The sequence below is a fragment of the Micromys minutus genome, assembly GCF_963924665.1.
Source record: "Micromys minutus genome assembly, chromosome: 3".
NCBI lineage: Eukaryota > Metazoa > Chordata > Mammalia > Rodentia > Muridae > Micromys > Micromys minutus.
The window spans coordinates 32,655,344-32,670,038 of NC_137972.1; the positions used below are offsets into that span (position 1 = coordinate 32,655,344).

Sequence of the window (14,695 nt, forward strand, 5' to 3'; positions counted from 1 at the left end):
GGTCTGATTTAATACTGTATCTTTTATTAGAGTCTAACACACCTATATAGTAAAAGTCCTTGGTAGTATCTGCTGAAAGACCAAGTAAATTCCAGGCTGAGCTAGTTCAAGAGTCCAGACAGGAACACTGGCTGAGAGCTGTCTAGGCTTTCAACAGCTAGGGCTGCAGGTTTCCTGTGCTAGAAAGATTCCTACACAGGTTCTCAACAGTGAGCCCCTCTCCAGCTACTCTTGCCACCACAGTCACAGCAGTCAGACAAAGTTGAGTTTATTAGGGAAGCATGAGAGCCACCAATACCCCAAGTGACACAAAGAAAACTGAAAATGTCCCTTCAAGCCAACTGGTGGGTTAGCAACAACATTTTCTGGCAACCACACTGCAGGGCACAAGTCTCAGCCAGGACTGCCCCCACCTCTCACAGGTGGAGAGAAGGCCGACTGTTGACAGAAATCAGTGCAGAGGCCATGGGAGCTGTAGGGAAAGTCTGAGAGAAAGAGATAGAGAGGTGGGCAGGACCTTAAAGAGTCCCAGCCTTTGCCTCTCAACACCTCAAACACATTGACAAGTAGTTCCAAACAATGTTACTGAAAAGGGAAAAAGCCTAATGCTGTTTCCAGAGGTCCCCTGGACTGCTTGCTCCCCCATGCCATATCACACCCCAGGGCACACAGCAGAGCCCAAAGGCCACTTTTGAAAAAAGAAAAACAAGAAAAAGCCCTGTTGCTCTGTAAGGAGAGGAGGAGGAGCAGAAGGCTGCTGGGCCTTTCCCACATGGCCAGTGTTCTGTACAGCAACTTCCCAGCAGCAGCGTGGCACAGTTCTAGGTGAGAGTCTCACCCTTTGTCACCTGTGAAGGGAAAACTGACATTTAGATAAAATGCAAAAGGATTACAGCCATTTTTTTTATAAAAAATCCTATTTTGGATCCCATACAGTGAGAAATGGTAGCAAAGGCAGCTCCAGAGCCATGACACCTAAATCTAGGCAGAGCCCTTAACTTCTACAAGGCTGTGTTAAGCAGAAATGGGTATTCCCTCAGGGGTAGCCTATGACCATACTCACCCTTGCTTCAATGTACTCTATTCTCCGTTCAAGGGCTGTCAATTTCTCATTTAGTGTTGCGAGTCTTGAACGACAAGACATATCTGGTAAAAGGAGACTAATGTTCAGGATTAATGTCACTCCAAACACCCATACCCACACAAACCCTCTGGGCTGAAGATGAAACTTTTCCCCAAGTACACCTGGGGGTTGGGAATATGGTAAGAAGCACTTAAGAATCAACTACTCAGATGCTGTGGAACACTCGGGGTAGTAGGCAAAGACGAGCTACCACCAAAGAAGATCCATGTCTTGTCTTATAGCCAAGGTCAGTCTTGACTTGCAGTGATCCTCCTGTCTCAAGCTAAATTTATGGATCTTAAAAACGTTGCTAAATTTATAAAAATTGTTATAGCAACAACATACAACTAATATGTAAAGGATGTACAAATCGCTTTGTCAAGCAGCAAACTAAAAGTTTCAAGAAAAGAGACCTAATGAGAAAGGAAACATAGAAGCTCTTCAACCTACGGTATATCCCTATAAACCCACTGAAAATTAAACTAGGGATGTGTACTAAATGCACCACACCGAGGAACACCAGCTGTTTCTTGAGCCCACAAGGCTGCGTGGGAACTGTTCCTGTTCCTGACATCACAAGCACACACATGTCACTAGCTCGGGAAGAGATCAAAGCTCAAAACCTGAGTATGGTTTTAGGATAGATACAGGTCAGTTGAGGAGGCTTGTCCTTGACTACTCCAAGTTCAATGCCCATCACTGCAGCAGGGAGGCAGAGTCCAGAGGGCTACAGCCAAAATTAAGGCAAAGAAGGAAGAGGAGGTCCAGAGAGGAAGGTGTCAAAAGCCCACACGATTTTCTCTGTGTGTGTGTGTGTGTGTCTGTCTGTTCGTCTGTATGCCTGCTTGTCTGTCTCTATGCCTCATGCTCATGGATCAAGTTAGAAACTCTCATCTACTACTCCAATGACATGCCTACCTGCCTGTTGTTATGCTCTTTACCATGATGGTCATAGACCTAACCTCTGAAACTGTGAGCCCCAAAATAAACTTTTTTGTAAGTTGCCATGGTCACAGTGTTTGCTCACAGCAACTGAAAAGATAGGAATTGGTATCAGCAAGTGGGCTGTTCCTACAGGCCTGGCCGTGCTGCTTTTTGAAGGAATGTGGAAGACTTTGGAATAGAGAAACAGCTGAACACTTGTAATGGGCAATCTTAATAGGAGCTAAAAATCTGCCCGAGGTTAAATTGAAATTTTGCACTAATTCTGTGGCAGAGGAAAATTCAAGACAGCAACTATAGTGGCTATTTCTGGTTGTCAATTTGACCATATCTGGAATGAACCACAATCCAGAATTGGGAGGCCCACCTTTGATCTTCATCTTGAGGCATAGAGGATAAGAACCTTAGGAAACTAAGGCAAGGAGAGCGCTGATCTCAAGGTCATCTGGGACAAGTAAGTCTCAGATCCTGGTGTGGCAGCACACACCTTTAATCTGAGACCTATATAAGGACACTGGAACAAGGAAGGCTCTCTCTCTCAGCCTGCCTGCATTCTGGGACTTTGCCTGCTTGCCCTGTGGGACTGAGCATCTGCTAGATCCTTGGACTTAACAGCTGCTGCAAGCCATTTGTAAGGGATTGGACTACAGACTGTAAGTCACCAATAAGTACCTCCTTGCTATATAGAGACTAGTCATAAGTTCTGTGACTCTAGAGAACCCTGACTAATATAGCAACTCTGTGGTTGAATTATTACTAATTATTCTTTTGCAGTCCTACAATGAAACAGAGCAAGTGGGGCAAGAAGAAATGCAAAATACACAATTTGAGGAGAAAAAGATGGTGAGGAAATTTAACATTGGAACCAAGGCTTGCGTTGAAAGAGATATGACTGAAGAGAAATGGAATAAGGAAATGAGTACAGTACACTAAAGGCAAGACCACACCCAAGCTAACACTGCAACTGATGAAAGAAAAAGACTCAAGGTAATTTTCTGTTCCTAAAAGGCAACAACGAATCAAAGTTTATAAAAATGTAGGAGCCAGGCTCCACCCCCAACAGGTAGCATAGCCTGGCAGTAGTGGTTTTGTGGCTCTGGCTAGAGTCAGGAAGGATACAGGAAGGGAGCGTGTGCGGAGCCCAGAGCTGCCACTGTGTGAGCAGTGTTAGTGAAGCCTGGACTGCACTGGTGATCCCACTGTGGAGAGCTGCAGACGGAGTGGAAAGTGGGAGAAGCATGCTGCAGTAACAAAGCTGTGAGGAAGAAGCAAATAAGACATTTTGATATCAGGCATAGAGACAGGATTTGGAGTTTGCCTTCCTCCTGGGTTTCCATCTTTTTGGTCCAGCATTTCCTTACTATGCCACGATTCCTCCTTGTTGGAATGGTAATGCATACTCTGCCATTATATGCTCAAAGACCACAATTTGCTTTTTATGAGGGGTTACAATTAGGAGATTGGACTTTTTAACTATATTGAGATCATGGAGACATTTCTTTTTCTTTCTTCCTTTTGGACACAGGGTCTATGTAGGTGGGGGCATGGCTGCCCTGGAACTCTCTGTATTAGACCAGGCTGAACCTGACCTCACAGAGATCTGCCTGCCTCTGCCTCTTGAGTGTTGGGATTAAAGGTATGTACCACTACACATGACTGACTATGGAAACTTTTAAAGTTAGACTAAATTCATTTTTGCATTATATGGTCACAAACCCATGGGACTAAGTGGAATGTGGTAGTTTGAATAGGAATGACCCGTCAGCTCAAAAGCTTGTAGATTAAGATGTAAACTCTCACCCACTGCTCCAGTGCCATACCTGACTACTACCATGTTCCCACCATAATGATCATGAACTCTTATCCTTTGGAACCATAGGCCTGAATGAGCTCCAAAAAAAAAAAAAAAAAAAAAGTTTTCTTTTATACATTGCTTTGGTCATGGTGTTTTGTCACAGCAATGAAAAGTAACATTGTTGGGTTGTAGAGATGGCTCAGCAGTTAAGAGCACTGACTGCTCTTCCAGAGGTCCTGAGCTCAATTTGCAGCAACCACTTGGTGGCTCACAACCATCTGTAATGAGATCTGATGCCCTTTTCTGGTGTGTCTGAAGAAAGCTACAGTGTACTTACATATAATAAATAAATCTAAAAAACAAACAAGCAAACTATCAAACTTTAAAAAAAATCAATATATTCATATAGTTTTATGCAAAAACGCTTTTAAAAATCTGTACATTTATTTGTTTTTTAAAATAAAGTTATTTAAATAAAAAAAGAAAAGTAATATTGTCTCATTGTTTGAACCTTGGAAACTAATCAGTTACCATGTCAACAATATCCAGAGACTGATTGGATCAGTATCAAGCACACGATGGAATCAAGATTCTATCTGTGAAAAGCAGCCTTGACTCTTTCCTCTGCCTCTTCCAATCTTCTTTCAGGACCTCCCCTCCCTTAAAATACCTTTTCTCCTCTGACTCCTTTACCTGAAACCATGATATCCCTTTTCTTTTCAACTGTCCTCAGCAGCTGAGAAGGGAGACAAACGATGGCTACTTCCTACCCTACTACCTCCTGCAACCACGTCTCTATCTCAACCTTTATTCTTTGGGTCTAAAATAGCTGTGAGATCACTCTGCACGACTCCCACACAATGAGTCAAGGCAAGCTAACAACTTTTCATCTCTTCTCTGGCTGCTTCTACAAAAGCATTCACTTTGACAAATCTTCCTACACTCATCCAGCCTCAACTCTCATCATCTTGCCTATCTAATCATTCTTCTCCACCAACACTTGGCTAAAACTTTGCCTCTGAGAGGTCTTACCAGAAAAACACAAGTCTTTTTTTTTTTTTTTTTGTCTAAATAAATCTAAATCCCTAAGGATGAACTTCTTAAGTTACTTGGGTCTTTGGCTGTCACTTTCCCCACTTTAGATAAACAGTTAAAAAATAATAAGTGGGGGAGATGCCTCAGTGGTTAAAGCACTTGCGTAAGAGCAGGAGTTCAGACATCCAGCACCTCACATAAATGCTGGCAGGCAGGGCAACCTGCTGCAATTCTAGCCTCCGAAGGCTGAGATGGGATAATCCTCAGAGGAAGAGAGCTAGAAAGGCTAGACTTCGTATCATTGAGCTGTGAGTTTGACAGAGACACCTGCTTTAGTGAATAAAGTGGAAGAGCTTGTGCACAATACATACACACTGACACTCCCATACACACCCATGAAAAAGACATTCGCTCATTCTCATTAGTTTTTCAAACTTAATTTTTATAATCTGTTTTCATACTTAGTTTCACTGACATGTAACTCACATGCCACACATCATTCACCTGTAAATGTGTGCACATTGCTGGGATCTTCTTTTGAAACCTTACTATCTGCTCTTGCTGCCTCCTCTAGTTCCCAAATCTAACTTACAATGACCACCCTAGCAACCTTTAGAAACACGTTACCTTAATTTTACATTTTTGTGTATGTGTGTACATGTGCTCTGGCACATATGTGCAAGTCAAACGAAACTTTTGGGTATGGTTCCTTCCTTTAGCCATGTAGATCCCAGAGATTGAACTCAGGTCATCAGGCTTAACAGCAGGTACCCACTGAGTCATCTTACTGGCTCAACACTGTCACTTCTGTCAGGACTATCCAACATGCCCAGAGTTCCATTTACTTGGATGTTTGGAAGCTCAAAGGCAAACAATCTCCCTGACAGTTGGATTTCCCAGGAAAAGAGATACACAGAAACCACTGGAAAAGCGATCCAGGGAGGGATCATTCCTAGAGAACTGTGTTGTTACCTGTTAATCTGGTAAATCAATCAGAACCTCAGAATGATACCCTGGAACTGGCTTACATAGATTAACACAACTGAGGAAGACAAAGCGCCCAACTCTAGACACAGGCTCTGAACTATGCTTGAAGTTAAATATGTTTGGTACATAGGCTAGGTGTACCTCAGAGGTAGAATGCCACAGCACATGCTTAAGGCCACACCAGAACCTGCTGTTTTAAATATAAATAACAGGAGGGCATTCAGCAACTGGGCAACTCTGGACCCTGCATTAAAGTATACTTTGTTACCACTCAATAAAAGCAGGTCTTATCAGGGTATCATGCTTGTATATCCACAGCATCACTGCCAACAATAATAGATGATATCCTCTCTACAGTTATTATTAAAGATTTATTTTATATATGTGAATACACTGTCACTGTCTTCAAATACATCAGAGCAGGGCATCAGATTCCATTACGGATGGTTGTGAGCTACCACGTGATTGCTGGGAATTGAATTCACAACCTCTGGAAGAACAGTCAGTGCTTCTAACTGCTGAGCTATCTCTCTAGCTCCTACATTTATGTATTTATCTATCTATTTATTTATTTACTAGGTAAGTTCTTTCTTACATAGCCTGGCCTATCCTGAGACTAAAACTTAACAATCCTTCTACCTGTTGCTTCCCAAGACCTGGGATTACTAAAATGGTTCACTGCAGTTGGCTTTCTTTCTCTGGATTATTTCATATACCACCTTGTCACAGCAAGAGTTAGTACTAGCTTTATCTCAAAGTGTCTTCAGGGCTTGTTTGGTGAGTGTTGGGGTGTGATGGTGGAGGGGGTCTATTCTATTTCCAGACAGTGGTTCCTTATATAGTTTAGGCTAGATTGAAACTATGTAGCCCAGGATAGCTTTGAATTGGAAATCCTATCTCAGCCTTCTGAGTTCTGGAATTACAGGTGACTGCCAATATACCCAGGGTAGTGGCTAGTCCTAGTTGTCAATTTAACTATATCTGGAATGAACTACAATCCAGAATTGGAGGGCTCACCTGTGATGCAGATCTTGAGGCTGGAAGACACAAGTTTCTGACCTGGATCTTGGCATGGAGGTCTTGAGGCATAGTGGCCATGAAAAGCTTAGGCCCAGGCAAGTACTATCATCACAGCAAATCCCCTTAAAATATAGACATTCTATAAGTTCTGTGATTCTAGAGACCTCTGACTAATACAGAAGTTGGTACTGGGAGTGGGGTATTGCTGTGATAGGCCATTCCATGCTTTTGTTTGGAAAAATGTGAATTTGGGGACTTTGAATTTTAAAGCAGTGGAATGCTTTAAATGGGGCTTAATGAGCTATCCTAGTACAGATATGAATGACTGTTACTGAGAGTGATTTGAACTATGCAGAACTGGCCCAAGAGGTTTCAGGGGAGAATTTCAGTCTGTGGCCCAGAGACTGTTTTTGTGGTATTCTGTTAAAGAATGTGCCTAATTTTTGCTCTTGTCTTAAGAGTCTGCCTGAGGCTAAGGTGAAGAGACTCAGATTAAATGCACTGATTAAAGTCTCATACACCCATCATAAACTTTGTTCTCTGGTTAAGTCTCATGAAGAACATTTTAAACAAGCATAGCAAGCTGAGAAAGGAAAAATATAAACTATATGGTTCAAATATTAAAGAGGCACCAGGAAGGGAAATGGAGCTGAATCCTGTGTTCAAGGATACTAAATTGAATTAAGGGACCTTGGTTCAAGATCCCACCCAGCTAAAATTAGGTCCAGGCATGGTAATACAAGCCTTTAATTCCAAGAGGCAAAGACAAGCAGATCTCCGAGTTCAAGGCCAGCCTAGACCAAGTGCTAGGTGAGGAAAAATTTAAATACAGGCTTGGTGGATCACTTTTAATCTCAGTGTTTAAGAGAAGGTATGCAGATCTCTTTGAGTTTAAGGTCAATCTACAGAGCAAATTCCAGGAAAGCCAACCTTAGGCAGAGAGGGAGTTAGAAAACAGAAAGCTGGTAATAGAATAAGAAGGGCTGAGGTCTAGCCTCAGCAAGCAGCATAACACGGCAACTTCAGCCACGTGGATCTGGCTTTAGAGTTCAGAATAAAAGGGACTACTGGGACAATTGGTGCTGGTTAGCTGGAACTAAAAAAATTAGTGGTAATTAAAAAGACACCAGCATCACTAAGGTGAAATCTGGGAAGTGTTTTCTGAGAGCACAAAAAAGGTGTGTTCCAGAAAGAGTAGCCAAGGTTGTGCTATCTTGTGCTGCAGCTGTACTTGGTGATGTGTAAGTCACCAAGGTGGTACTTGTTTTGAAGGCATGAAGGGGTCATGGAGAACAGCTGAGGTTTGGCACTGTGAGAGGCTAGTCCATCGGTGAAGGTGCAGTCTCAGTTGCAGTTGATAGCCCAGGACTGAAGGAATCATGCAATGGAGTTGGGGCTTGGCACCATGAAGAGAGCATATAAGAGGTACTGATAAAGCCTAGTTGCAGTAGAAGAGCCCGGAGTATTGGAGATGCCAGTACTATGGGATGATCACCAAGAACAGAAGCAGCAGTGGAGTAGATCAACTTGAGCTTAAGAGTGTTACAGAGGGCAGAGGTGGAGAAGTGAAGCTAGCCCTTTGGAGGAGCCCAGAAGATGTGTGGATTCCATACACTGAAACAAGAAGCTGTAACATTGAAGTTGCTTTGGAGACACCAAGATGTTCAAGATGCCAGAGCTGTGGGCTATCTGCTGAGGAAAGTTGCTAACAGGGAGTGAAACCAGCCTAGGACAAAGAAGTTTATTGTTGTCAACAAAGATGAAAAAAAAGAGTTGGAGATCTTTAACATCAGCCATGGAGATGCAGAGTTTGGAGTTTGCCCAGCTGGTTTCCTGTCTTGCCTTAGGGATTACAGTTAAGTGATTGGATAAATCTCAGGAGAGACTTTGAACTTTGGACTTTTAACATTGTTGGGACTGCAGTAGACTACGGGGACTTTTGAAGTTGGACTAAGTGTATTCTGCATTATGCTATGTTTAGGTGTGGCCCCCACAGACTCACGTGTTTGGACAAGCCTATGGGGGGCCAGGGAGTGGCACTATTAGAAAGTGTGGCCCTGTTGGAGTAGGTGTGTCATTGTGGGTTTTGGTATATGGCCTCCTGGCTGCCTGGAAGCCAGTATTCTGCTAACATCCTTCAAATGAAGATTTAGAATGCTCAGCTCCACCTGTACCATGCCTGCCTGAATGCTGCCATGTTCCACCTTGATGATAATGGACTGAACCTCTGAACCTGTGAGCCAGCCCCAACTAAATGTTGCCCTTATAAGAGGTGCCTTGGTCATGGTGTCTGTTCACAGGAGTAAAACCCTAACTAAGACACCCAGCTCTTGGCTTGTTTTTGAAGTCAAGTTTTAGTTCCTGAATGAGCCTTGGGAGGAAAGAGTCTGAGATCTGCAAGAAATGTTCCTTTTTTCTGCATTACAAGGAAGAAATCTCTGCTGGGATGTTGGTATCACATGTGTATGAATCACATTTTACAGAGGACAAAACTGATTTGGGGTTTTCTGCTGCATTGTAGATTGGGAAAATGAGTGGGATTTTAATTTTTTAGGAGCAACAAGAAATTGCCTACACGGCTGTTATAGTCTCTGAAGAAGATATTAAAGACCCTATGTCTGGCGTCATTACTAGGTGGTTTTTGAAACAGTTGAAATTAATACTTTAAAGAAAGGAGTAACTAATTAGAAGGCTGAAACCCATTATGATACACAATTAGAAGCTAAAGCAATTTAACTATTTGCTAAGCCTTTAGGCAAGTTCCTGGATGACAACTCCCGCATGATACATGAACTGACAGAGGCATCATTAGGCTGAGAAGTTCTGAGTTCTAAGGAGAAACCAGTCTGGTGGTGTGGCATAGATGACTTAGAATTGCATGGAGTATAATGTTCCATTCTACACCCTTACCATACTTCCTAAGTTCTGGTATGAATCTGAGGTTTGCACCATTTTAAGATTATCTAACTTAGTGGTACAAAGACTATAGTTTAATTTGAAGAGGCACTTGGAGTTCTTTAAAAATTACAGCAAACCTAAGTTCCTACCCTGACACAGGGTAAGTAAAAACATGATCTAAAGGCAGAATATGTATCATTTCTAGACTGCTAATGATTGTCTGAACAACTTTTAGTATTGCAGTTAATTCCAGCTTGTGAGAGGGCAGTCACAATCTGTGGTTCCATTTCAGTGTTGGACAACTGCCTGAACCTGCGGCCACAGATGATGTCACACAGTCACACCTAACACTGCTCTGTATTGTGGGTTGTGTGAACTTTCTAAAAAAAAAATTATCACAGACTACTGGTCTGCATTTTTAGACTCTTCCCTGATTCTGAAGCTAATGTGTGCAAAAACAAGTATAAAGGGGGAGGGTGTTATTTTAAAATCTATTTTTATACTTAATTAACAAATTCAGCATGCACATTGTAGCCCAGCTGTGTCAGATGGTATAAAATATGTAAATAAAGTTGGAAGGCTGAAATGGAAAAATCATTTGATCAAGTTGGAGACATAAGCCTAAGCAACATGATGAGACTTTTCCTCAAAAAGGGGAGAAAAAAAAAAGCAGGGTGCAATGGTGCAGGACTCAGGAGGCAGAGGCAGCCTACATAGCAAGCTCTAAGCCATCCAAGGCCAGCCTGGTATCAAAAGGTCTTGTAGCAAAACCTTATCTCAAAAAACAAAACAAAACAAGACAAAACAAAAAACACCAAAACAAAAGCAAGCTTTCAGACTGACAGTTCCATAGCAATTATGTAGCCATCCAAGGAAAGTGGAAAAGCTTACTAATAGATATGGAGATCCTCCTATCCCACCCCCAGAACAAAAAGGTAATAAACTAGAAATGAAAACAAGGACAGGTCATGTGACACCTGTAATCTCAGTCAGGGAAGCAGATGGAGGACAAGCTTGAGTTCATGTGAGATGCTCTTGGCCAGATCGGGTACACCATGGCACCCTATTTCAAAAACAAACAAACAAACAAACAAACAAAAAAAACACACACACACAAAGGAGAGAGGATGAAGGAAGGAGGGGAGAAAGAAGAGTGAGGCTAGACAGATGAGAAAGAGAAAAAAATGAACAGTACTAAGAGATGTAGAATTATGACAATCAGCAGTAGTGTATACCTAAGCACCTCAGAGGAAGATTCAAAGTTCTAGATTATCCTAGAAACTAAGTGAGACCCTGTCTTGACAAATTTTGTCCGTAATAAGACATACTTTCTTAGGGTATGCATATCAAAATATATGTGGACCAAGCTTTAATGTAGCCAGGCCTGTATATAGACACAGGCCTATAGTCTCAGCTACATAAATGAAGCAGGACTTGAGCCTGGCCAGGGGTTAGCGGACAATTTGTTGCACAGTGAAATAACAACTCAAAACCAAAATAATGTTTATTACTACAGGCTGGTAATATAGATTAAGTAGCATACTGGATCCCTAGCACCAACACACACACACACACACACACACACCCCTCAAAAACCCAAAACAGCCTCTTGTGCACACACCTTTAATTCCAGAACCTGAGAGGCAGATCTCCCCGAGTTTAAGACCACCCTGGTTTACACACATTTGACTTCCTGGTCAGCCAAAACTATATAGCAAGTCCTTGTCTCAAAAAAACAGAAACAAACCTAGAAACTTTCAGGTTTTGATTGTTCCATGACTGTTAGGGAACATCTTACTGATGAAATTCAGTTAAAACGAAGTTGCTGTTACTAAGACCCAGATTTGTAACAGTGAGATGTTACAATCACTCTTAAATTTTGAAAAGCAGACCCAACATAACAGGACTTTTGGTGCTTTGCTGATTGAAAGTCCACTAACACTTTGGTTAGACACGGTATACACTGTATATCTCTGATATTAATTCCTACCAGACAAATGAAGTCTTATAATTTTGCTTGTTAAAACATTCTTTGTGAGTGGTGTTTCCAACTACTTTTCACTGCCTCTCCCGAATAGGCCAAAGACTCAAACCCATGATCCTACACAGTCCATCCTGCCCCACCCCCAGCACAAAACACTTTAGGTTTTTGTTTTCTTTACTAGACTGGCCTTAACCATGGCAATTCTCTTGCCTCAGCAAGGAAGGATTACAGGTATAGACCATATTAGGCTATTTTAATTTCTTTCATTCTTTTCTACTTGAGGGAATGTTTTTCAGTAAGGAATGCTGTTTAAAGAAAAAAGTGAAAGATTCAGTTCTCTGGCAACATAGGAGAAACCAACTATGTGAACAAACATTGAAATAGTTTACACAGAAGGTATAAATTCAAAAAGTGCAATTTAGTTGTAGAGTGCTATTATCACTCACCACAAGGTCCTGAGACAAAACAAAAACCTCCACAGAAAAACTAGACATTCTTGAAATGTTTTAATTCAGTAAAAAGCAATCTAATTCACTGGGTCTAGCTGCAAACCCACCTGCCTTGCCACTGAATCCTGTTCCCTTCTCTTATACTCATTGAATCAGTTTCTTTTGGGGATATATGAACTCCTTTACTGACTACAGTTCTCTACTATAACCTTCACAGCTACCGATGGGTGTGAAGCTACACCACTGACATATACATTTATGCCTTCTCTCATTAACTGGTATCTTTAACCTCCATTCCCTGTTTCGAAAAATCCATGTAAGACTATAGAATCCTACACATTTTCTAAGTCCACTTCTAATGCCAAAACTTGGGAAGCAGAACCAAGAGTCATCACAAATTAGAGGACATTCTGATCTATAGAGTTCCAGGCCAGCATAGACTGATAGACAGTAATTATCACAGGAGGGGAAGGGGGGAAAGGTGAGGAACCAAGGAGTTCTAGCAATTTCCAAGACTCAAAACCAATAGAGTAGGGGACATGGAGGATGGATGGACATGCTGTATTTAAAGGTGGGTGGGTACTATGGTACCACTGTGGGGTCAGAAGACAACTGTGGGAGCTGGTTCTCTCCTTTCACATTGTGGGTTCTGAGGATTGCATTCAGGTTGCCAGACTTGGTGGTTTTTACCTGAAAGCCATCTCAGTGCCTGAAAGAACTCCTTTGAATACAGACTTTTTAAACATTGATAGTCTTCCCTCATGTGTCTTTGTCATATCCTCTGGAACTGGAGTTAATGGACAGCTGTGAACTGCAACATGGGTCCCAGGATTTGTACCTAGGTCTTTTGGAAGTGCTCTTAACAGCTGAGCAATCTCTCGAGCCCTAGAAAATGGTTCATTTTTGTGGCTGTTTTGAGGACCAAGCTGGCTTCAAACGCATAACACTCTTCCAGCCTTCATCTCTCTCAAGTGCTAAGAGTACAGGTGTGAGCCACCAAAATCAGCAGGAAAGAGTTACCATGTTTCTCACTGCCATCAGACCTGTGTAAGAACCAGTTACGCCCATTTGTTCTATCAGGCTGGACTCAAACTCTCTACAAAGCAGATGACTTTGAGTTTCCTGGTCCTCGGGTCTTTGCTTCCTGAGTGCTGCTATTGGAGACACGGGGTGTGTGTACTCCCGTGCACGAGCTAGGCCAAAACTCTATGCCTAGCCCCTTAATGATGTGTTTGTTTTGTTCTTTTCTTAAACAAACAAAAAACAACCAACCAACCAAACAGACCAAGAGAGAAAGAGAAAGGGGGGAAAAAACAACCCAGAGAAAACTCTTTCCTTTCTAAGGAGTGGGGGATGCCAGGGTCTTGTGCATGACACTCAGGACTCCAACCCCTGAACTACACCCTGTCACTGAAGCTGTTGCTTTGTCACCTTCCATTATACTACTTAGGACTCATCAGGTCTTTAGCTAGAAAATAATGGATTCATTTTACTTTCTTTTTTCAAAATACAGCACTCTTTCTCAAAGATGCTGAAAGTTCCTAATTAGTAGAACCAAAGTACTCTAGTTGAAAAAGATCACTGGATGCCATCTGCACGTCTTGTATTGTGTAAGAAAGTCCCTGAAGGAACCCTTCCGGAGACCATAAGGAGTCTATGACAATTTTCAGTCCAGAAGGCTCGGAACAAATGCAGAAAGAAATCAAGACTGTCACCAGCCGGCCACACCTAGGAATAGTTTTTGGAAAAGTGGACTCTGCTGACAGCATCTGCCATGTTAAATCCGAGGAACCAGACAGAAGCATCCAGAATACATACCATGAAGCAGATACGGGGCTATAAAAGGCATTTCCAAGGCCCGAGAGGGTCCCATCCCTTACAACCCTCAGCATTAGCACCAGAGAGCCGGGGATGAATGAGCGGCAGGGGAATGGTTAAACGGGAGCAATAGAAGGCATGACATTAAGGGGTTTCCGACTTGATCCTGAAGGAGATGGAGAAGTATCAGCAGTGTCTTAGCAGTAAGCATGACCGTGACACGGATGCGCACTGCGTGCCAAGTGGAGACTGGCAAGGAAGCGCAGTGCAAACCAAGACAGATGATGGATGGGCCTAAGAGGCTGGGCAGTGGGCGTGCTGACGTGCGCAATCAGGTCATGGCAATGGGCAGGGTAGACCCACGGAAATGTCCTAGAGAGGCTCAGGGTGAGGGGACTGGGGCTGGCGGGGAGCGAAAGAGGAAGCGAGTAGCCGGACGGCGCGCCTCTCCTCAGCGCCGCCGGCCCCTCCGATGCCTCCCTCCTCCCAGCCTCCCCTGCTCGCCCGCTGACCGAAAGAGTTGAGAAAGTCCGAGATTTTCTTGATGCTGCTAGTGATGATCTCAATGTACTCCCGGTTCGCCCAGTCCTGGTGAATCTCCCGCTGCACCGGATCCTCTTGTCCCGCCATGGCGGCCGCCTGAG

The 14,695-nt window shown here is 42.8% G+C and overlaps 1 protein-coding gene across 1 annotated transcript; it reads right to left on the minus strand.

Moving 5' to 3' along the window:
* Positions 1-4: 4 nt before the first annotated feature.
* Positions 5-14,695, minus strand: BRK1 (BRICK1 subunit of SCAR/WAVE actin nucleating complex). The gene is made up of 3 exons (XM_080913673.1): positions 14,564-14,695; positions 1,064-1,146; positions 5-848 (listed from the first exon to the last, which is right to left on the minus strand). The coding sequence occupies exons 1-3, from the start codon at positions 14,679-14,681 to the stop codon at positions 822-824; spliced, it is 228 nt and encodes a 75-aa protein (XP_080769799.1). The 5' UTR covers positions 14,682-14,695; the 3' UTR covers positions 5-821.

What these genes read in the sequence shown, in the direction of transcription:
- BRK1 (XM_080913673.1), bottom strand. Translation starts at nt 14,681, where the DNA reads ATGGCGGGACAAGAGGATCCGGTGCAGCGGGAGATTCACCAGGACTGG. An exon ending in GGACTTTCTCAACTCTTTCG is followed by an intron (nt 1,147 to 14,563) that starts GTCAGCGGGCGA and finishes TCCTTTTACCAG; the next exon opens with ATATGTCTTGTCGTTCAAGA. An exon ending in TAGAGTACATTGAAGCAAGG is followed by an intron (nt 849 to 1,063) that starts GTGAGTATGGTC and finishes TTCCCTTCACAG; the next exon opens with GTGACAAAGGGTGAGACTCT.